The sequence below is a fragment of the Cyprinodon tularosa genome, unplaced genomic scaffold, assembly GCF_016077235.1.
Source record: "Cyprinodon tularosa strain WSP-4 unplaced genomic scaffold, ASM1607723v1 ctg42, whole genome shotgun sequence".
NCBI classification, from domain to species: domain Eukaryota; kingdom Metazoa; phylum Chordata; class Actinopteri; order Cyprinodontiformes; family Cyprinodontidae; genus Cyprinodon; species Cyprinodon tularosa.
Genome location: NW_024039141.1, coordinates 2,304,452 through 2,329,197, shown reverse-complemented (window position 1 = coordinate 2,329,197; position 24,746 = coordinate 2,304,452). Strand labels below are relative to the sequence as shown.

The window sequence follows — 24,746 nt, the reverse complement described above, 5'->3', positions numbered from 1 at the left end:
GGGCGGGCCCGGTTGTGTAGGGATCCTGCTAACGGCGCGCCGCTGGTATGTGGGGGTCTGGGCGGCTCCGGCGGGGGGGGTGTGGGGGGGCCGGTGTGGATGGGCTGGCCTCGCTGATTGGGTATTCGGGTGGGTTTTCCCACTTGGAGGCATGGTGGAGCTGCTTTGTTCCCGCTGATCTCGGCGGGTGTGGCTGCGGGGGGGGTTGGGGGTGGAGTGGCTGCGGCCGCCGCGCGTCGGGGGGCCGGGGCGGCGGAACCACTTCGGCCGCGTGTTGGGGGCTGGTGCGGGCGGGGGTGTGTTTCGGTGCTCTGTGGGGCCGGGGCTTCTCGGTCGTTGCCGTGGGGGGGCCGGTGTGCGGTGCCCGGCCCTACTTCAGGGTGGCCGGCTGCCGGCGGAGCCCGCGGACTCGTCCCTGCGGCTCCCCAGGGCGCCGGCATGGCGGTGACTGGGGGCTCCTTTGGGGCTGTCTCTCCTCCTCCCTTGGTGGGGGTCTGAGTTCCAGGGCTGGCCCCTCCTTGGTGCCTTCGCTCTTGGGGTCCCTTTGGGCGCCTGGGGCCCAAAGGGACCCAGGCGTCCAGCGCCGGGTCTCTTGGCTCTTGGTGGTGCGCATCTTCAGCTCTCCACAACCACTATTGAGCATTTTTTCTATGGATAAACTTTACATGCACCCTCACAAACAATTACAGGTGCTTGGCTCCAGGTACTCAGAGATCCACTTCCAAACAGAAACCCCACATTCATATCTTCAGGTAACACAGAGTACATGTCAGACTTAATAATATTACTTTAGCGATAGTTTCAAGGTGTTTGCTTTATTGTATATCTCGTACCATGTCTTTCGGTTGTGCTGTTCTTTTTACATCTTGTTACAGGTGATGAAGCAGACTGAAAATGTTTTGTCATTGTCTCCTCTCTATCTCTTCTTTCTTTCATCTTTTCTCTTTTTTTTCTTTTCTTCTTCTGTTTTTCTGCTCTACTTACATTGCAGTGTCCATATAAACTGTAAAACTCCCTGCATAATTATAATAAAGCAATTTATATGCATGAAACAGGTGGAGCAATATGGCAATGGCCATACTGCTACACTTGTGAAAGTAAAATCTGTTGGGCTCTTTTTGGCATCAAGACAATTATTCTTATTGCCACATTGCCAGACAGGACACTGTAATAAAAAAAAAAAAAAAAAAAAAAAAAAGAAAGTTTGTACAGGCTCTCATATGTGTTTTTTTACAACTGTCCAAACACATGTTTGGACACTTAATTAGTTTTTCTATGAAAAAATTATGGATAGAAAATCCAGATTTCTTTTTTCAATTCTACAAAATAAAAAGAAACGGCACTTGAGTCAACACTAAAACATTATTATATATGGATGGTGCTACTGTGGTTTTGATTCAGCTCTTCTGTCCTATCTGTCCTTGTTCCTCTCTGTGCTGCACTTAATCAGTACTATTGTTCCCACCTGTTCCTCCTGGTCTGCATCCTAATTACATCTCATCCATCACACCTGTAATCCTGTCTATTTATTCTGCTCTCTGCTGCCAATGAGTTGCCAGAAAAATGAAACCCTTAAAATATGTACCTTACATTTTTATAGTAGACTTGAGATCAGTGATTGCTAGTGCAGTTCTTGTACCTCTGTCAGATGCCACATGTTGGAAACTGATCCATGCCATCCTTTTTCAAATCAAGAGTAACAATACAGCTTGGTCTTGTTGTTGGGGTCTCTTGTGGAAACCATGGTGGTTTGCCACACTTTCATTTTGACCATTCTTGCATTTGTAAGAGAAGTGCCTGAAAATGAAAGCTTGAAATCTTCACAGAATCATAGGTTTCTTTTTTAGTTGTTGCTTTAGCTGGTCTCTCCGTAGAGGTCCCAAGCATTGATGACTGATTCTGCTATTGAATAATAATGTGTAAGCTTAATCAGTCCAATCCTCATCATCATCTTTCTATTTACCTTATCCTATGTTCTACGTCACTTAAATTGCCATCTGATATCATACTTTCTCTTTCTCTCCCGTAATCTTTTTGACATCTTAAAATAAACCTAAATAAATGGCAAACACACCATAAAGATTATGGTATTAGAGAACCCTAAATTAATTTTTTATGGTAATTATTGATTTAACAAAATAGTGGGTCGCTGAATTGTGGCAGGCATGACATAAATTACTTGCAAGAAATGGTCCATGACTGTTCAGGTGTAAAGTACCTTTTACACCTGTAGTACCAAATATAAAACACACTCTTTTACTCGATTTAGCAGTAAAATAAAGAATAAATTCTTAGGTAAATGTGTATTGTTTCAAAACATAAGCTACAACATTAATTTAAAAGTTGTAGGGATAACATCATTAAAATTTGCAAAAGCTTTCCTGCAAAAAATGTGTGACTGATCTTATGGGAACAGACATTTTTGAAAAGGGTAAAAAATGCTTTTTGACTGCCTGCAATACACTGATAATCCAGAAGTGGGTGGAATACATGTCTCAAATTGTATACGACAGGTTTTTAGGGTAAAGGTTCATCACATTGAAAAAAGGAGGACATGGAAACGTATGTAGCAAATAGGGTACAAATGGCAATAAACAGTGAAGTGTTTCCGTCACAAAGAAAATTACCTTTAGTGGAAAAAATGTTAAGCAAATAGTGTGACTGCTATTTGCAACAAAAAACATAAGAGGACATAATTACCCTAAACTAACTCTAAAAGTTGTGATAAACTTAATCCACATTGTACCTATCACACTTTGAAGCAAATAATAATCCAAACACATACAGAGAGGCATTTAAAATTAAGTGTCTTGGCCAAGAAAACAAGGACAGGTAACAGGGGAGGAAACTGTATTTAACCCAAGGTGACTACTATTTTCATTAACCACATCCTCCTTTGGAAATACTCTTTGCCCCAGGATAATGCAGCGATTATTATATTGCATTGAAGGTAACAAAACCGAACCTGAAGGAAGAGGAAAATAATAGAAAGTTAATGCCACTGGTTTGACAGATAGCTTGAGCAGGAAGTACATGTCCAAATTTAATGGGTGATCTCAGATGTTATGTGTATGCATAACGTATATGAGAAATGCTTTCTTTTGAAGCAGGTTGGACTTTTTATGAGACCTCTTCCAGTAAAAATCTCTCAGATATCTCCACCATTTTTAGCTTTGATAATTTGTTTCAGCTGTGACTGTTTCGACTTGGTTTCTGAGGCAAATTAATGGGTGTTTGAGATGCAATCTCTTTTTATTTTGACGTTTTTTTTTTCCTTATGTTGCTTACCATTGAAGTGACTTTTCCTTTAAAGCTCTGATGCTCAAAGAATAATACCTGTTTACACTGGAATGTTTTATTTTCATTTTCAGGAATTGCTATATAAGGGAAGAGCACCATGTAATTAACAAGCACTGTGGAGTGCTTCGGACGGATGAAAAGACAGCAGCGGGCTTATAAAGCAGGCCACACCGAAGAGAATGCCGAACATCACCACCTGGGCCAACCAACGACTGTAGATGAATGGGGAGGTTCGGAAATTGATACAGCACGGACCTCAGCTTTCTAGTCTGGTGATAGAGAGGCTCTGAACCGTGCTTTGAACCCGATAACATACCTGGGCTGGTGTTCAAGGAGTGTGCAGGTCAGCTGGCTGGTGTCCTCACAGACATTTTTATCACCTCACTGGACCAATCCATAGTGCCAGCATGCTTTAAGTCTGCCACCATCCCAAAGAAGCCTCAGGTTACCTCATTTGAGGCATTCCCAAACTCGGTCCTCAAGGCCCCCTGTCCTGCAGGTTTTAGAGGTTTCTCTGCTTCAGCACAGCTGGTTATAATGATTGCAGTATACCAAAAGCCTGTTAATCAGCTTTCAATTAAAATCAGCTGTGCTGGAGCAAGGAAACCTCTAAAACCTGCAGGACAGAGGGCCTTGAGGACTGAGTTTGGGGATGCCTGCCTCATTTAATGTTGTTTTCGTCAACAATTATGACGAAATCATTTCGTTGACGCCCCTTTTTTTAATGACAACTGACGAGCTAAACATGGATCTTTGATGACTAAAAGATCACTAGTCATAGGTTTGAGTTCAAGTCAATGGGACGAGACTAAATAACAATTAGGGGGTCATCAGTCAAACATTAAAAATGCATTATTTTTCTGTAATGTGCTAAGCAGTATCAGCGGTACTGCTGCGTCTTGTTTGATCCTGCTGACCACCTGCGTCGCAGTGTTGCACATGCTGCAGGAGCACAGATGGATCATGGCAGCAGTGGCAGGGTCTGAGAAAATAACCCAGAATTGTCAGGTACTGCGAGCTCAACTCTGCTCTGATCTTCCCTCTGTGCTTGTGCAGAAATGTGTCTCTTCCCGCATGGAGCTTCAAGTCTGCGCTTCACACTCCAATCTGACGGTTCTCAGCAGTGTGACTCTTCCTGCTCTCACTACTTAATAAACTATGTTGCTGATTATCCTTTGCCAAGCATAAAAATCTACTTTTTTCTAACTATCAAGATTTTATTTCCTCTAGCTCACAATAGGTGATACTAAACATGATTTAATTTTAAAAAAAAGGAATCTCTAAATCATATAAAAATAAAATATTTCATTGAATTCTATTTTTGGATAACGAGCCAGATGAAAAGGTATATAAGTTTTTGATAATTTCTTTATTATTGTTCTTTTTTCTATCTATTTAAATCTATTTATTCTATTTATTCTGTTTCCTTGAAATATTTCAACATTTTAGTTAGCATATTCATTCAATTGAGGTCAGGATTGCGATGGCATTACAAGGCAATTATGTAGGTTAGATCTGTATTTATTTTATACTAAACCCCTATGAATTTAAATCTCATATGACCCCTGATCAGTGGTAAATATGGGGCAAATTGAAGAAATAAAGCCAAAATTGCCAAAGTAGAAAGAAGAATGCTTTTCTATTTGCTTTTTTTTTTTAGCAATAATCTGAGTGTAATGCATAATTTATAGAAAGAGTTTGCTTTACAATGGAAACATTGTATGTCTAAAACCATTCCTTTATTTTAGATTTTGTCAGCTTGTCTGTTTTACTAACCAATATAATGTGTTGAACTAGATGTTCTTTATTCACAAATTTTGTGAGACACTTTTTTATAAAGTAGAGCATTAATTCATAAAAAAAAAAGTTTATTCGAATTCTATAAATCAAAGTTTTCTGCCCAACAGCAATGATGAATTGCACGGTAGCACTGTAAACCCAGCTATTGTAGTAGAATCTGGTTGTTATTCGACATTGTAAAGGTTAACTTCTATTTGTAACATAAAACTGACTAAAAGTAGACTAAAACCCTTTTGAGTTTAACCTGACTAAAACGGACTAAAACTATCACATATCGTGATGACTAAAATGCGACTAAGTCTGATAATATTTTTCGCCCTGAAGACTAAGACTAAATCTAAGATGGCTGTCAAAAACAACACTGTCAGACTGATTCTCTTCATGATGAAGTGCTTCGAAAGGCTGGTTAAAGAACACATCATCTCCACTATCTCCACAACATTCGACCCATTCCAGTTTACCTACCAATCGAACCACTCCACTGAGGATGCTATCTCCCGTGCTCTTCACCTGAGCCTAGCAAACCTGGCGGAGAACTTCTGCTGTTCCTGGACTTCAGTTCAGCTTTCAACACTATCATCCCACAGCATCTGATAGAAAAACTGGAACAGTTGGGCTTCAATGCACCCCTCTGCAACTAGCGGCTAGACTTCCTCACAAACTGACCTCAGTGAGTCCGGGTCAGACAGAACACCTCTGATGTCATCACCCTAAGCACAGGCTCCCCTGTGTCCTGAGCCCCCTGCTGCTCACCCTGATGACACACGACTGCGTCCCCAGGTTCACCACCAATCACACCGTGAAGTTTGCAGACAACAGCACAGTGGTCAGCCTCATTAGAGACAACAACAACCAGGACTACAGAGAGGAGGTGGTGCAGCAGGTGGACTGGTACAGAGATAACAGCTTGATCTTGAATTTTCTTGAAGGAGATCATCGAGATCAACTTCAGGATGAATCGGCCTTACCATGCTCCACTGGCCATCAACAGCTCAGCTGTAGAGGTGGTCAGCAGCACCAAATTCCTGGAGGTGCACATCACAGACAACCTCATCTGGACTGTAAACACCACCTCACTGAGCAAAAGGGCGCAGAAGCTCATACTTCTTGCGGAGGATAAGGAGAGCCTACCTGCCTCCACCCATCCTCACAACCTTCTACAGAAGCACCATAAAAAGCGTTCTGACCCCCTGTCTTACTGTATGGAGGCTGCAGTGCCTCAGACTGGAAGAAGGTGAGGAGAGTGGTGAGAACGGCAGAGAGTCATCTTCCCTCCATTAAAGACATTTCATCCCAAAGTTGTGCGTTCCAAGCCTGTAAAATCATCAATGATCCCTCACACCTCCACCATGGACTGTTCTCCTTGCTGCCCTCTGGGTAGAGGCTTCGTAGCTTTTGATGCAGGTCCAGCAGATTCCAAAACAGCCAAAAAACCGCCATCAAACAGCTGAACTGTTGAGATAACCTTAAATCATGTCACAGACTGTGCACCACACTGATAATACTAAACCAAAATACTGCATATTTGCAACATATATATTTAATGCTCTTGACTTCCATATCAATGCATATCACTACTACACTGATTGGAAATGTTCTGAAAGGTCTACAAAAAGAAATTTCATTTATACGCTGTGTATATAAAATGACAATAAAAGTTGTCTAACTCTTAACTATTGAATGTGACTTTATTTTTTTAATAATAGTGTCTAATTATAATGTATCAAATTTAAGCTGAATGTGTCCATATTACTTACTGGACAATTTTTATTTATATAAACTTCTTGTCTTGTAAATTGCTTGAAGATAGACCCTCAGTTTCTTTGGATGTGTAGCTTTAGCCTTAGCAAAACATCATAATGGTGAATTAACACTAGACAGTCCCGCAGACTCTGGGAGGTGTGACAGATGGTGTTCTCATAATAGCATCTTGAAGATATAATTAAACATGGGCAGTGTCAGAAAAGTGAGTCCTCCTCAATTGTTGTTTTACCATGTAAGGAAACCACTGACCGTGCAAGATAACTGATTATGTAAATTCTCTATAAAAGACTTAAAAAAAAACTTCAAGGTGACAGTCTTTCTACCAAAAAACAATGTTTTTTTTTCCACCACATTTTAATTATATATAGTTTAGTTTACACAGGGCTATGCAGCTAGTTCTAAAAGATCACTTTGACACTGGAAGTAATAGTACAACGGTATTTCTGAGTTACTTGGGAGCATTTTTCATTTTAAATTGATGATAAAACAGCAGTTCTGGGCAGTGAAGTTTTCCAGGCAATAAATAACAATGCTCTATTACAGATTACCCTTTTGTGATTTATGAGGAATATAGGTAGTTTTCATGGTATTTATTGTGTTCCACTCATAAATCTCACCTTGTCAGTGGTTGTGCTCGAGAGAATGACCTTTTTCAAAATAATCCCATTCAGAGCCTTTTGCAGTGTGCAACGTTTTAAACTATACATTATTTTTCAGTTCAGAAACAAATAATTAATATAAAAGGGCTACATTATTTTAAACCAGAAAAGACAAGAGAGAGATATTGAGGATGAATAGGGGTTTAGAGCTCATTCTCTCTTATATATTGCACTGGGACTTTTGACCATCTCTGTGTCATTTCTGAAAGGACTAATCCAACAAAGGTTGAAGTCACCCTGCAGCTGTTATGCCTTGAGCTGCCAAGCAAAGTAGAGGTAGTCCCCCTGCAGCAAGGCTAAGCCAACTCTGCAGCAGAAGAGCGTGAAATAACAGTGAAAGGCAGTCGGACCAACAAGCCACCTACAGAATTCAGAATGAAAATACTCTGTGAGCATTGATTTGGTGTGCTTACAGTACTTGATGGATGTCATTCTGCACCATTAACACACATTGAATGGGTCACGATGAAAAACACTGAGACAGAACAGATCACTGGATAGTTTCCACTCTAATGTTAAAGGTGAAGACAAAAAAAACCAAAACAACCAAACGACAATAACACTCACTATTGAGGTGTACCCGTTACAAAGGAAATTGTCTCACAACTAATAGAACATTTAGTATCAACGGTGTTAAGTTTGTTCCATGCCTCCTGTGGCTTTGTAGTGCTAGCTTCATTTATGACAGCTCATATGTGAACAGAATCATTTTCATTCTCACAGGTAGCTGTATAAAGGCCTGTCATTGTGGCAATATGATTGAACTGTTGTATGAAAGAGAATACTAATTCTTGAAAATAAAACTGTTAGTAAAACTGCAGATGCAACATTTGGGGTTTCATTACTTATTTTCATTTAACAACAAATACATCTTTGAGAGTCTTTTTATAAAGTCCTCTCAACAATGGAGATATTGATAGAAAAATAACAATAGAGCAAGACCTTTTAAGATTAGAGGACTTCTCTTTTCTGAGTTTGAGCCCCAATCCCATAGACTGCCACTCTGGTTCCCTGAGCAAAGACCCTTAACCCCACACTGCTCCTCACTCACAGCGCAATGGCAGCATACTGCTCCCCAAGGGGATGGGTTAAATGCAGAGAGTTTATTTCATTGCTGTGTACTTGTGACAGTGTAATGACAATAACCTTCTCCTATTCCAGATCTCTAGTCATTCCCTGCAAGAAGCATTGATCTTCATCAATACATTTCCGAAGTCTTCTGCAGGTCACTCACCAATCCCCATGCTTCCACCTCGATTCTACTTTAGCTTAGTAAGCTGTTTGCTTTCATTCAATATTGAAAGCTTTTCCTCACTGATTTCCCCTGCCTCTTGTGAACTACTTCATTTCCCTGATGCTTCCAAATCAAGCCGAATGAAGCCCATGCTAATAAGTTATCAAACCAGTGTATAATCTAAATTATGTGAATAGAAAAAAAATCACTGTAAACATGACATAAAATCCAATACAAATTGAGTGATAAAATAAAATACAACAAACTACAAATTATTTAATTGTTTTAATATCTAACAAGACCTAGTCCTACTCTGCAAATTATGTATTTCATTCATTAATGTGCTGAAAATTGGTGACTAAAGGCTGATTTATACTCGCAGTGAAAGCAAATGTGCCTCCACCCCTGTCGCAGACACTCTGCTGCACCAGACAGAGGGCCTCTGATTGGTTAAATCTACATCCGCTCTACACTATGCGTATTCCCTGTTTGGTACCTTACCACCTTGTTTTGTTTGCATGACTGCCATTGCGGAAAATGACTCGTGAAGTTGGACCAGCTGTCAGGACTCCAGTTTCTGTGTTGTCTGTCTGTCTTGTCTTTGTGTTCTCCCTTCCACCACCAGGAGGCACCTGGCTCTGGTCCGCCTCCTCACACACCTGCGAACGGTTACCTCATCACCAGACTGTTCTTAAGCTGCTGGTTGCCACTACCTCGACGCCAGAGTGTTTGCCAGTTTGGGGTACTCTAGCCAAGCCTTGTTTATTCTGAGCCTAATCTGAGTTTTTGCATTCTGAGTTTTTGTACTCTAGCCAAGTTGAGATCAAATTGAGTTTGTCTTAGTGCTTGTCTCCCTGAGATTCAACTCTGTTTGTTTGTTGCCTTACGGCAGGAAGCCTTCCTGCAGACTGGACCTTTCCGGACCGCCTTCACCCAAGTGGGATCAACTGAGTCTTACACTGAGCAACGGATTCCAAACAGGAGGTTTGGATCCACCCAACTTTGAAGACGCTAAGATCACTCTCTGAGTCAGGAAGACATCTTCACCATGACCCCGTTCAAGTACCACAGGAAAACCTGAGTTGCAACCAGCGGCTGCATCATTCCATTCCTTCCGAGTCCTGGGTAAACCCTGTTCCGCCCTCCACCGAATCAAACAAACTCTGGAAGACCAACACACAGACTGGAGTCAAAGTGTCTCTTCTTCTCTGGAAACATGAGTGGCAACAAATCCTCTCCTTCAAGATTAACAACTCCAATTTCCCACTGAGCCTGAATCTAACAGTCTGTCTTCCCCTCGTCTCCCAGTTCCCGGCTGAGCAGAGTTCGGAGGAACTCTGCACCGAACTCAAAATACATTTCAATAAAACCCGTTGAACTTTTACTCGGTGTCTCTCTGTTTGGCTTCACTGCATGTGGGTCCGAGCCTTAGATAAAATCATGAGACCAGCTATAAGAGCGATGGCGTTGGGACCATTTTTTCCACCCGGATCCCACTCTTTTTCGCCCTCATGTCATACAAACCTGCCCCCACTTCCTCATCGCCTCGGATGTATCGAGACACACAGCTAGTTCTTGATTGTCCCTCCTGCGTTTTGGCATGGAATAGCATTCCGCAGACCACGCTTCAATATTTGGCATACATCCAAAAATATCTGCAACAAGCTCACTGCGACACACTACTGCAGGAGTATAACCAGCCCTTAAGAAGAGAGATGGGTAAATTCTTTAGTGACTCCAAAAGTTGCAATGTGTGAGGAGATAACAATAGTTCTATGAAGAACCGAACATGTGTCAAATAAGCTACCAAGTATTTTTACGGGATGGATAGGATAAAAAGAATGTGTTTAGTATTAGAACTATAACAGTGTTTGTCAAATGTCACCTTAATTTAGGAATATTTCTACCAATCCATTTTTAGAGTAATGGTATCTAGACACCACTTTGAATTAACAGATTCACAAATTCACAGTTCCAAGAGACTCCATCAAAGATGAGCCCCAACTCACGCCTTCAAGCCTTTGATTAAATGATAATACCTAATAATGAAGTCAGGACCCTTATGGATATTTAGCTTAAGCAAAAACTCCATCTCTAAGATTCTTATCAGATTCACATGAACCACCTGCGATGCCCCTCGCTCAGCTCCGGCCAATCAACTTGAGGGGCCACACCTTCGCTAAAGCCAATCATCTTTCAAGATCCCCTTAATTTAGCTCCTTGCTCAGCTTCTCTCCCATACACAAGCAAACTTTCACCCATCTCCTTCCTCATTCTCAGTCCCACTCACCCTCAGGCTTATTCCACCACCAGTATCCGGGCCTTGGAGAGACTACTTTTATCCTTTTCTAGGTTATTCTGCTTCTGTCTCCTCGGAACCCCAGTCAGCCTTGGCGGATGATCGCTCACACTGAGTCTGATTCTGATGGAGGATTTTTACTGTTATAAGGGAGTTTTCCTCTCCACTGTTGCTACATGCATGCTCAGTGTGAGAGATTATAGAGAGTCAATTATTCCTCACAATCAGCTGGTTTTCGTTAGTCATATTTTGAATATCATTGTTTTACCGGCATACTTAAATTGAATACTTTTCTAATTGCAGCTTTTCTCTGTGTGATTCTCTTAAAAATAAATGACAATCGTAGAACTCAATTGTGTTGTAAACTATTGAAATATATGTATGTTTTTGTGAGGGATTCAATTGTAAAAGCTCAATCCAAATGAGCTCTGGTAGAAGCCAAGGGAAATTAGAAACAGAGATTTTCGACAGTTTTCCATGGAAATAACTAAAAAGATTAGATGGTAAAAGCAAAAAATAGGTAAGTGCAGGTTTAAACAGCATTTTTCTACAGTGGATTTGATACGGTATGATTGGGAAATTTGCTATCTAATTTTCTCCAAAGGTGTTTATCAATTACTTGGCATAAACCTTATTGGTACGTAGAGCTAAATTTGAATTTTACACAGCATAGGAAGGGACACTCAGTACCACTGACGTAATTTCGGGGGGTCCGTTTTGGTCCCCTGCACTTTTTACTGTCCAAAAAAAAAACAATCTATGCTACAGTAACCTGACATTAGGCGAGTACTTGGAACACTCAGAGATACGTCACTGCATTTCATTGGTCCAAAACATTTCTGTATTGAGGCTAATGCATCTTTTGGCTTTTCGCAAATATTATTTTAAGGAGTTTGATTTAAATTTTATTTTTTGCATTTGATGCAACATGTATCTAGCAAAATCCATACAAACTACTGGCACAGCAGCATAAGGCCTACCAGCTTGCAGAGTGGAAACAGCAGCAGCGGGTTTCTGGAATGCCTTGAGGCATGTTGACAACAGGCACAGTTTCAGCTGTATTTTTCATGAGAACTATTGAAATTATTTATGATCATAATAAACACAATGTGGTGAACTGGGGAGACAAAAACAGTGATCTTTTCAACCTGTTGCATTTTTTATTCCTCCCTAAATAACAGACCTATGGTTTCCGATTGCCTTGCTGTCTCCTCTGGGTGTTTTCGTTTGCAGCGGCATACTCTTCTTCAACTCTTTGTTTCATGTTACTGGTGTTTACAAGCAGAACGACCTGTCTGTCTGTCTTCTTGACTTATTTGAATATGTATCACTCATGATAAAAAAAAAATATTCAAAGTCTGATTTGGTCAGAATTACCCACACACAGTTGCAGAGAATAAGGGTGCAGTTTTATTAGCCCCATGCTTTTGAACGAGATGGAATTGGTACAACTTCATACCATCCAATTGTCTGTCAGTTCAGATGTTAAATCATGTATGCTGAGTTATGCATAAACAGCCAACAAGTAGGAATTTTGATTTATCCAATCGTTGCTTCAAACATCCTTTTAGGACAACAAGAATACTGCAATAACAAAAAGGCAGCTTTGCGTAATTGGTTAGCCAGAAATTCATGACCTTATTTAGCAGTTTCACAGCAAAAAGCTAAAAGATATTGGACACAAGTAAAAGGAATGAAACATCTGAATTTATCAGTGCAGACATGGGGAGTCTAAATTTTTTTTTTTTTTGACTTTTAGAAACTCCAAGTACAATTTTTTTTTTTCATAAAACAAAAGAAATTATATCAGCTAAAAAAGTGGATGTTGCACGGGATGCCTCTTTTAAGTAAAAAATGTATGAATGCTTTAATAGGATTCAATGTGATTGAACAGGTTTAACAAGTAAACAAAGAATTAGAGGCAGAGCTGTAACTCCTCAATGAAATAACAGCTGCCTTGTCTAATATATTAGTTGAACCTATATGACATGAGTGTCTTCAGTTAGGTTTGTAAATGTAGTAGAGCCTTCAGACAATCTTAGTAATGGGACAGACAAGGAGACATTCATCCTAGATCAATTTGAAAAATAGGAAAGACAGCTTTAAGGGAGAAACAGTGACATAAGTAGACGTAAGTAGAAGCTTTAAGTAGTAGAATTTGAAGATGTCTGTCAAAATGCTTTCGGATCAAATTGTTCAACATATTTAAACTGCACAACTTAAAAAGAGAAGACTGAGAGGAAAGAATTGTTTAAAGGATACAAAGATATCTCAAGGTAATCACATGTGCCATCAGTCTGATGCTCTGTTTGAAGGTCTTTGAAGAGAAACTGAAAACTTTCACTGAAAAGGGATTATTTTTTTTTTCATTTAATGAGGAATACAAATTACCATAGAAAAATACCAGAATAACCTTTAAAAAGGCAATTTTAAAGTACCCAACTATTAAGCAACTCTGGTTAGTGATAATCATATTTAAGATTATGGAGAAGATTGTTTTCCATTCATGAAAGAGTGAAAGGCAGGGTACTTATAATCACCACATGATTGAAATCTCGAATTTCAATACTGTGGGATAAAACTCGAGCACATGAAAATAAAACATACAAAAAGATGTATTTGTTTTAATTACCAAAGAAGTCCCTAAAATGTGTACCTCACATAACCACCAATAACACTAGCCCCAATGTTCATTCTCTTAAAAAACATACTTTGTTTTTGCTGTAGGCATGTTCACAGCAGTGATCTTTGAAGTGGTTCAGTCACATTTCTAAGCATTTATTGTGTTTAGCTCACCTCATTCTGACAGGTGAGAACAATGTCATTTGAACTTAGTCATGAAGTAAACAAGCCACCTGCTTGACTATGTAGCATTTGTTCATTGTTAAAAGAAATGGTAGAAGGCTAAATATGAGAGGAGATGAAGCATAACCCAAATATTCCAAAATTTGCTTTCCCTCTGGTACAACTGCAACAGATGGCTGTTCGCAGGGTTCTGCTAGAGGTGTCTTCCTGTTAAAGGGGAGTTTCAGATGTACAGTTTCAAGATTGCTGCAAGTCAACAACAAAATTCAAGCAACAGTCCATTTGCTCATCAAGGAGGAGTAAACGCTGCAAGTTATTTACTTAATGAAAACTGGTGGGGTTTCTTAGGAATATATATATTTGACTTGGAATTTCTCTGCATGATTTGATTGAATCCTTTTTTTTTCTGAGGTCGATCATGTTTTTTGCTGCATTCACATGCACACAGAGAGATCCGTCCAAAGCCCATCCAGAATACTATTCAAGGAATTTTTTATTTAAAAACATATAGGTTAGTATCTGAGTTAAAACATTTTATCTTGACCTTTAGCTATGCCTGATAAGTTTTCAAACGATATGTTACATTATTTCATTGTCATGTCACTAACTTCTTGAATTTAGACATCTAAAAGGAAAACTTGTACTAAATTGGGAAGTGAATTTTAATTTGTAATGCCTTTTGTTATGTTACAGATTTCTCAGAAAACTGAAACAAATTTTGATCTGCTTTGTAGTGTAGCAGGATTAGTCAGAACCGCGGCTCCAAGACTGCCCCTCTCCTTACTAGTGCTGCACGATTTGATGAAAATGTTCCACTGCAATTATGGTGGACTATATTGTGATTTGCGAGTATAATTTTATAAAGGAACGGTGTCATGAGTCTGTCATGAGAATTTCAAGGTTCTCAATTCTTCCAGCTATGGTAAAAGTAGCACACAAGCTTCCTGCATGTTCCAATAGCATTGTGGGTTCATTTAGCCTAACTTTTTACTGCATTTCCTGTGAAAGAGAAGACTCATAGAAACAACTGAAGCTCTACTTTCTCCTCTTGTGTGTGTGTTTGTGGGTCGGTGGGACCTAGCTACCTGTACTATGTTGTGTGTGGAAGTGAAAGACATGATTTTTTTTTCCTTGTAACATTTTTCATGATTTTTGTCTAAATTGAAATCTAAAATAGTTTAATTTTCAATGAGTGAATGGATCATTTTACATTTACACAATAGAGGTTCTATATTATGTCCTTTGCTACGTAGGCATGTGCAGTCTCTATTTGAGCATATAAGGCGAGTTAAGGAGACACAGATAATTAAAATGATAAAATAAAAAAAGAAAGAGCAATCAGTTGATAAATAAAGGAGTGTAGAAAATAATAATTAGCTTACCAATACGAGAGATGGGAAGTAACGAAGTACAAATACTTCGTTACTGTACTCAAGTAGATTTTTCTGATATTTTTACTCTAGTTTACTACTTATTTTTATGGCGACTTTTTACTTCTACTCCTTACATTTTTACACAAATATCTGTACTTTCTACTCCTTACATTTTAAAAAATTGGCTCGTTACTTTAGTTTTGAATCATTTCAATGGAGTTACCGTTATTATTTTTCACGTCATCAATACCAAATTCAATCTAATTGGATGGGAATCTACGTTGTATTTGACGCATCACTACAAGATGAATCGACAGATTCGACGGTATTCATTCGCGGCAAATCATTGCAGCTTGGTGGCGGTGGCGTTAGCATAGTAGCATGGACGACGAGATGATTGAAAATGAACACAAGGGAGATCTAGTCCTATTGGCAGACATCCATTTAAAATGTAGGCAACGGCATGAAAAAAGTGGTTTCTACTTTTACTTTTATACTTTAAGTAAATTTACAAGCCTGTACTTTGTTACTTTTACTTGAGTAAAGAAGTTTAATCAGTACTTCCACTTTTACCGGAGTATTTTTTAACACAAGTATCTGTACTTCTACTCAAGTACGGAAAGTGAGTACTTTTGCCATCTCTGACCAATAGCCAAATGGTCTATGGCCAAAACAGAACAATATTTGCCACTCAATAAGTTTCTCAGCCTTTATGACATTGCTAGCAGTCTTATGGCAACCTGATGTACCTCACACAGCTCCCATGTTGCCAAAACCTCTTTAGCCTCTTCCCATTGCAAAATACCTTCTTAAAGCATGTTTTTTAAAGGTGGTTTAACCCACTAACAATCGGCATTTGGCTCCCTTCCCACTGGCTGAAGAAGCTGGGTCTAACCCCTCGCTGGCAGATGCGTGGCCTCTGTCTCCCTGCAGCTGCGTGTCTGGTGACACATTAACGCTTGGTTGGCTTTGATGCTCTCACTAGTGCGGCAGAAATCAGAACAGCTAACAGTGGAACATGCAACATGTAAGGAAGCCAGGGCGTAGTACATGTGCTTTATTGCTTTGACCCTTTGTCCCTCTGAATCTCTGCACCATGTTTATCGAATGTAAACAGAGCTGTTTCGGCTAATTATATCAGAAGTGACTGGCAATGTCTGCTGATGACCATACGTCGCATTCAACGGTATCATGCAATTTAACTGGTCAACCCATCTCTGGGGTTCCCACAGTGTTCCAATTGTTCCCATGTAATGGAATTTGGTTGCTTTTTCTCTACCAACTGAACTTGTTTCACTGCGGCTCCATGTTACGGAGCAGAATCTGGACACTGGGCAGCGCCTGACGCATCTTTTTGGCGCACCTGCTAGATCCTTCCTCATTCTCTGGGCATAGACTGAACTTGTAAACCAGGTTAATGACTCACATTCATAATATTCCTCCATTAGATTTAATTAGTAAAAAACCTGTGTTTTCTTCTCTCCCTAGTTTCCTGCCTCAGACACCCTAGCCGCTACTACTGCAGGTCCACAGCTTAGTCTTGATAAACGCTTTTTGAATAATCCCACTGTCTGTCTTGCCTTAATACTGGGTCCTACTTTCTGAGCCATGACAACCTCTAGATCTTAATTCAGCACAGAAACTTTAGGAAGCGCTCGGGTAAGAGATTTCCTTTTTGGAAAACCAGCTTACAAATCTCCTTCAACTGTGTAAAGGTGTAATGTGAATACCAGTATGAGACAATGAAATATACTTCAAGAATTTCAAATTCTATGCCACATATCTTGCAAAGAATTGACAGAGGTCTGGAGGCAAAAGCATTCAACCTGATACTAACCAGTTTGACCCTAAAAAATAACCCGTAAGTGTGCTTTAGTGCATTGAACTGTACTTAAAACTAAATAAATAATTGGTCTCCGGTTTAAGTGGTTCAACCATTGATATGAATTCAATTTACTTGTTAATCTTAGTACTAAGATACCTTACAGTAGTTCTAAATCTAATTATTGGTGTTGCTATCCTGTCTTGTATGATAATTGTTGTGCCTGATACACAACATGACTTACACTAATAATTTAATACCAAGATGGTATTTACACATCACCAGAGACTGGGCTAAATTATGTAACAAGAGCATTTCTGAATGCCATTCTGCTTTTCGAACTGGCTGTCATGCTCATGTTGATGAATACTAATTTGTAATTATTTAATACTGCAGCAATTGAGTAGAAACCTGTTTTACACTTTAAAACACACAATCAGACACACACTCCATCTGGCTGTGACTCACAAAGATGTGAAAATAAATAATGGACAGGACAGGAGTGTCTCTTCACAAAGAGAATTAACATCACAGTTTGCTCTCTGTGTTTTCATGTTACTTTAAACACAAGATAAATAACAGTTCTTATTGACACATATGGCTTTATAATCCCTAGAAATCTGGTGTGGTTTATTGTGTGTTGGAGATGTTGCCAAAAGCGTCACATATGGATGTTGTAACAATTCACTTAGCAGCCTAAATGGCAGCTGCCGCCTCTTTTAATGGCTTCACATATTCACTGGGAGCCAGAAGCCAAATATTATAAAATGTCACTTGTTGGGAAAAAAAGGTCTATGTCTTATTTAACAAGAAATTGAGATCAGTGTTTTTTATTCAAGCAGCATTTATTAATCTTTTTAAGGGAGGTCAGAAACTCTCTTGCCAATGTCCCTATCTTTTTTGGTCACACAGGATTTCCCTAATGACTTGCAAAGATTATCAAAACATCTAAAACTGAATAATAGCTTCTGAGGTCTCAATAAGATAAGACCCACAGTCAGCCTTGTCTAAGAGCACAGTTCTAGCAGGTGCTCTGCTTGAGCAATACTTTTTAAAATAAGTAAATAAAAATCAGCACTCATAATTAATGTTAAAAGGTAAGTGATAATTAAATAGATTTTTTTTTCCACGGGCACACTGTTTGTCGTTTTGGATAAAATTGACATCTGCTTATATTAATGCTATACAGGGCTTTTATGTATCTAGAATCATGCATATTTCAATACCAACAGGTAGGCGTCTGATTCCAAAATGTTTTCTCCTACCTGACAACCACCACACATGCAGCCTTAGGATGATCCTCACAGAGAACAGCAGCAAGGAGACGTAAAAAAGAGTGTAAGACTCCTTCAAAGCCCTGATCTCAAGTGAGCCTGAGGTAATAGAGAATCCCTTATCTAAAAAAAACCTTTCAAAGAGACAATTGACAGTGCTTTAATGAATTTGATAATAAAGTAGAAGGAAAACAAAAGTAGAAAAAAGCAAAATATTCATAAAAAATTTTTTGGAAAACAATTGGACCACAATAGGTCCATGATAAAGAGGATGAAAGCAAGTAAAAAAGAAAAGAAAAAAATGTTTTTGATAGATCTTGGTCAACTTCATTAACTTTACTAAAGTTTTTCTTTTTGTATACACTCTGTGTGTACAAAATTACAATAAAGTCTGTCTAAGTCTAAGTTATCGCCTTGATTGAAGTACATTTAGGTGAAAGTATTGAAAATAATATAACATAAAGTACTAGATAAAAATTATGTTGCAAATCAAAGTTTCTGACAATTTTCTGAAGTCTTCTCGATATTTTTATCATAAGGAAGTAAATATTTTGATGCAAATTAAAAGCAACATTGCATAAATGTGTTGCTTGCTTTGCAGCAATCTTGATGCTTGACAGTGCATTAGGATTGATATTACAGTTAAATAATAGCAATGGTAAATGGCCTGTGCTTATATAGCGCTTTTTCAAGTCAGAGGACTTGACCAAAGCGCTTTACACTATATTCAGTATTTTACCTCTTCCCGCACACAGTAACACACTGATGGTGGCAAGCCTTATTGGATCCACACCTGCCCTGGGACTCACTGACAGAAGCAAGGTTGCTGTAAAATGGCGCCACCAGTCCCTCTGACCACCATCAACAGGCAATGCGTGTGAGGTGTGTGGCCCAAGGACGCAACGACAGTGAAAGCCGAACCAGGGGCTTGAACAGACAATCCTTCTGTTGCAGGGCAAACCCCTTCATCCAAAACCACTGTCGGCCCAAAGCCAAGTAAACCACTTTGCTAATACCAGTTATATACCACAGTATAGGACATTTAAGGCCAGCATCACCAAAGGATGAAAATAATAAAACTCTAAGTAACCTTTACAACATCTTTTTATTTTTTTATGGCATTGATGGATCATAATCTACATGCTTTTCCTTCAAAATGACGGGCAGAAACTTTTAGTTTATTTATTGTGTACATCTCAGTGGATGTACTTCATTCAGTGACAGTATAACAGGTTCTGTGTAAAGCTTTGTTAACACTGCACATTTGTAGATACATGATTGTTATTTTTATTTTGTCACACTTCATCTAACGATTACAAGCTGTCTGTTTATTTCCATAACTGTTCTTTAGGTACTAATGCTGATATTTTTTCTGTATAAATAAGGCATTAAAAATTGATATGAATATATAACTTTTCTCTACATTTACTGAGCCTCAACGGAGCCATAAAAGTAGAGTTTGAGCAATATTTCACTGACTGTGGAGGATTGTTATTGTGCAGTCTTGCTGTTTCTGGCCTTGCAGTGCAAGAACGGAAAGAGTTACTTCCATCAGATTTTGAAACACTCAAAAGCTGGCTCAATTAGATATTTTTTTCAGATTAACAGTCACCACAGGCTCTTATCAGCTCACCTTTGAGAACTCAGGCAGTATAGGGACTCTTCTTCGCTGTCATTTAGAAATAAACCAACAGCTCAGCTCTAGCGCTGAGCCGAAACTATAAAAGTTTTCAATTGATCAGCAAGAAAACAGATGGGTTTGGACCAATTCATAGCTTCAAGAATGAGTACATGGTGTAAAAAGCCGAAATTAGAGTGAAACGACCTTGGACCTTATGGTTGTTTGTTGGTGTATATAAAGCTTTGTATTTATTGGCCTAAATCTCTCAATCACTCTTTCTCCCTCCCTCACACACAGACATTGGTCTCAAGCATAACTTCTAAACTAAAAGATAGCATAAAAAAAGTGGTCACCAGGAAATAGTCCTTTGCCGTTTTGTTGGTTTAAAACTCAAGATATGTCAGGCATTCATAAGGTTGTACCCAGAATTCAAGCAGAAAGCACAGAGGTTTATCAAAACAAGCATTTATTGATAGCTCAGTGCACAGTGGCTCAACAGCAGGGGAAGGTATACTGGATCCTCTGTAGAAGTAGAAACTCATGTTATTGACTTTCAAAACTCAAACGCGCCACAACAATGAGAATATAAGACATTAACCTGGTTCCGAGTTTAGTCTGAACCCAGATTTGTAGCTTAGCTTGCTGCATTTCTCTGGTGGGGAACCCCAGTGTAGTGAAGCTTCATTAAATGCATACTAACTTGTAGCTGAACTCGCTATATTTCCTAAGTAGTGTGCCCAACACTGCATATTATGAAGTACATGCGTTATTTATGGTATTCAGCTATTACACAATACTCTGCAAAATACAGGCCTCATTCCTAAGACATTGAAAAGATGGCCTCGCACTGTTAATACCGTAAATCCTCTAATATTGGCCTGTATTCTATTAGCGGCCGGGTCTCTAATAATGGCCAGTCTGGCTGTCTGTGGAGGTAAATAGTGGCCGGACTCTTACAATATACAGGCCAGGGCTATAATTAGAACCAACGATGTTTCTGGGCAGTCCTCAACAACTTGTGATAGTAAAATACAAGAACCAGGGGGGCAATGTTTGCTAACGAATCCAATCCATTAGCATGGGAAGTCCCATCCTTACACAGAGATCGTAGTGGCCTTACACAATCGTTCAGATCTGAAAGACACATGTGATTACCGGTAGGTGTGGTGGTAAACAGGCAGTGTTGAAATGACACATCTGAATTTCCCTTGAAATATATGATATTGGTAGCCTACTTCCACTTAGCCTGCCTCAAATAAAAAATTGCTGTGATGGCAGAACAGTTTCCATTAATGTTTTTTTTTTATTTTGTTTCGAAAGTCAGTTTGGCCAAGATTCCATTCTGAGTTTTTTTTTTTTTTGTTTTTTTTCGTATTGCCCTGCAGAAAAATTGCAGCTGCTGGAAGATGTCTGAATAATGTTCTTTATACCTGTATGGTAACTGAATTTTTTCAATAAATGATCCTAGTATTTTTATAGGTTCAAAGAGACACAAAATCTCGGTTTTATTCATTCCACTGGTAGTCTGTTTTGATCAAACAGAAATAGAGGCCTGCCTCTAATTCTGGCCTCCTTCCAATAATGGACTGGACCAAGATGTACCTGAGTGAAATAAAGGCCCCGGCCTTTATTAGAGGATTTACGGTACTATACAAGAGTAAACTGAGCCAGTGATTTCTTTCTACATGAGAGAAGCAGACAGTATTCAAACTGTCCCAAAAACACATAAATGTTTGATGGCAGACTTTGATACAAAACTTGAACAGGAAGTCTTCTGTAAGCAGTGCAAATATAGTTTTAAAACTCTTAAAAAAAAAAAAAAAAAAAAAAAAAAAAAAAAAACTGGTCACAAAGTAGAAATTAACAGTTACTTGTGCGTTTGAATCATTTAGAACATTTCCTTTGGCTTGTGGCTATGTACATCCATATTCCACAAAACTGTTGTTTTATAAATGTATTAAACAGTGACCTTATGGGCCTACAGGAAAATAATGTACTCTGTGTCTTTTTGTTATTTACTTCTATATCTATTGGGTTCTGATGTAGCAGGATAGGTTCAAATGCATGTAATACTATTCAGGACATTGTTGTGATGAAAGGCTAAAAAGATGCTCTTAACTGCCCCATAAATCAGTGAAAAGCTTTTTATGTCATTGAGGATTGGAGGTGTTATTCATCATTCGTGTTCAGATTTATTATCAACCTGAATCTATTGGCAAAAAGAAATTCACTGTTAGGAGGTCTTTTTTTCAAAAAGTTGCCATCCCATTAGGACTTTCTGCTGCCAGAGGCCCTGAACAGAAAAAGGAACAATATTGACATTTCAAACGCAATCCCCCATGTTAGATCAATATGTTTTCTTTCAGTTACATATTGATTGCATTTTTATTTGCAATTTATTAATGATCATGATTTTTGCCTTTAAAAGAGACAAGTTAGGCCAGCAATCAGCAAATAAATCAAAGTCCCTCTTTTCCTTCGCAGTGAACAGTTTGATCATGCATTACTAAAATATGTGTCCATTAATCCTTTATCTGCACCAGCTTAACAAACATAACAAAAGACAAAACTCCTTTGGGCAAGGATGTCACTGGTTGAACATGACTGTTTCATTTATCTCATATTTATCTCTAATTTCAAAACAGGCACAAAAGGATTTGTTCATGAATCGTACGTATTCCTTATTCCACAATGTCTGTTTTGTAATATAAAGTTGATCCTATGAATACCTCTTTATCTAAAGCTTAAACAATTTAATAATTGATCAAGGCCAAAGATGGTCATTCAACTCCAATCAACGATTTAAGATATGTCTAACAAAATTCAATGTAATTCATAAAAAAGCTGCAATTTTTTAAACCTTCAAACATAAGTTTTCATTTATTACTGCAGTTAAAAGAAAAAAATTGCCTAAATATTTCATTTATTTATTTATTTTGCTGTTTATTCTAACCTATTTATTGTTATAATTTGGATATCTCAATAGAAAATAAATTACTGTGACAACAAGTTTTGGTAAATTAACCCAGAGTTTGTTGATAATTAAACAATTTTGAAAAACTATTCACAGATATTGAAATGTGGATCCACAATAAATAAATACAAAACTTTACCAACTGTGTGGGTGAAATCTCTAAATGCAAACTTTATTTTTTATTGAGGATAATTGCAGTTTGCAAAATTTGAATTTGGAAGCATTTTCCCTACCTAAGATTATAGGAGATCCGCAAGTAAAATGTGCATGACTCCTACAGTATAATTACTGTCATTAACACTGTAAAACACAGGTGTCAAACTGGTTCCAGAAATGGCCGTGTGGCTGCAGGTTTTCTTTCCAAGTCATCAAGTTCAGATGACTGGAGTCTGGTGCGCTATTGCTTGGTTGGAACGAAAACCTGCAGCCACACTTCCCTTTCTGGAACCAGTTTGACACCCCTGCTGTAAAAGATCGACCCACCTGTTTTTGGAGAGGGAAACCCTTTTCAAGATCCTTTACCACTTGTGCCTTTTGTTCCAAAAAGAAACCAAGGGGTTGCTATCATCGCAACCCCTTTACAGGGGGGAAAAAAAAGACCTTGCCTATTCATCCAGGCCAACAATTCCCTTTAACCACACCCATTTCAGAGACATAGATAGGTAAGGGGCTTTGCAGGCAAACAAAAGAAGCATAACAACCCCTATTCCAAAGGGGTGGACTCGTTCTTCCGTTTCAATTTACATTTTTTCTAAGCAAAAACAAGGGCTTGATGGGCTACTGTATACAACCTCGAACTCAACAATATTCCTGACGTTTTGAATTGAAAAAGCTTCCTGGATGGGAAGCAAAACATCCTCAAACTTGGAAAAAAAAGTCCAACGGTTTGTTTGTTTGTTTATTTCTTTTTTGGAATCACTTTGACCTAGATGAATGAGAATCTTCACCAGCGTAGTGCCTTTAGCTTTCTGCTCATCACCTAACATAACTCCTACAAGTTTCATCAGCACCATCCATATCTTCAAAAGGACTTTTTTTTTTTAGATTTCCTACTAATTTCGGTGTCAAGCAACACTGTAAACAACAAACACACATCTGAAAAAGCTGTGCCTGTCACACATCATCCCTCATAGACATCTGTTCTGAAACTGGTTATTTCAATTGGGGATTCAGGTGATTTTCTTAAAATATTAAAAAAGTAGGAAAACATACTTAAGCTCTAACAGAATTTATTCCAGTCATGTTTAACAAAAGCATTGATATTAGCCTAAGTTACACAGGATCATTTAAGTCAGCCTTATCACTGCTCTGATCAACAGCAGTGGCCCCAATGTCATGATTACACTCCTATTTTTACTAAATGAAAAACACTCTTGAAACTTTTCTCCCATTCTAAATTTGCAGCGTCCATCTGGAAATTCACAAAACATCTTGCCCCACACAACACAGTTCCCAAAACACATAATAAAGATTTCCCAGGTTCTTTCAACCCATTTTACATCTAACAGAGCATGCTGATAACATTTCCTACATATATCTCTTTCACATCCTTTTAGATTTTCTGCTGAACTGAGAGCAAAGTTTAGTAATATATGAACACAGATTACAAAACAGAGAACACAGGAGCTGTTTCAGCCTTACTTTGTCCTCTGAAGGCAGATTTTCATTGCTATTTTTATTAACAGAATCCATTCTGTCTTTTTTTTCTGATGAAAAGTTCAAATATATGGGCCTCCACAAAAAGACAAACAAAAAGCTAACTAAAACCAAACAGATGCAACATTGGCCAAGATGAAAAAGCTGCTCATATTTCGGTCAAAC

The 24,746-nt window shown here is 38.6% G+C and overlaps 1 protein-coding gene across 1 annotated transcript in view; it reads left to right on the top strand.

Moving 5' to 3' along the window:
• The first annotated feature begins 3,433 nt into the window (after positions 1–3,433).
• si:ch211-153b23.7 overlaps positions 3,434–24,746 on the top strand; it is a 53,559-nt gene continuing 32,246 nt past the window's right edge. The window contains exons 1-2 of the mRNA XM_038299068.1: positions 3,434–3,530; positions 5,913–5,991. Of these exons, the coding sequence (XP_038154996.1) occupies positions 3,434–3,530; positions 5,913–5,991 (176 nt within the window). The remainder of the gene's footprint in view (positions 3,531–5,912; positions 5,992–24,746) is intronic.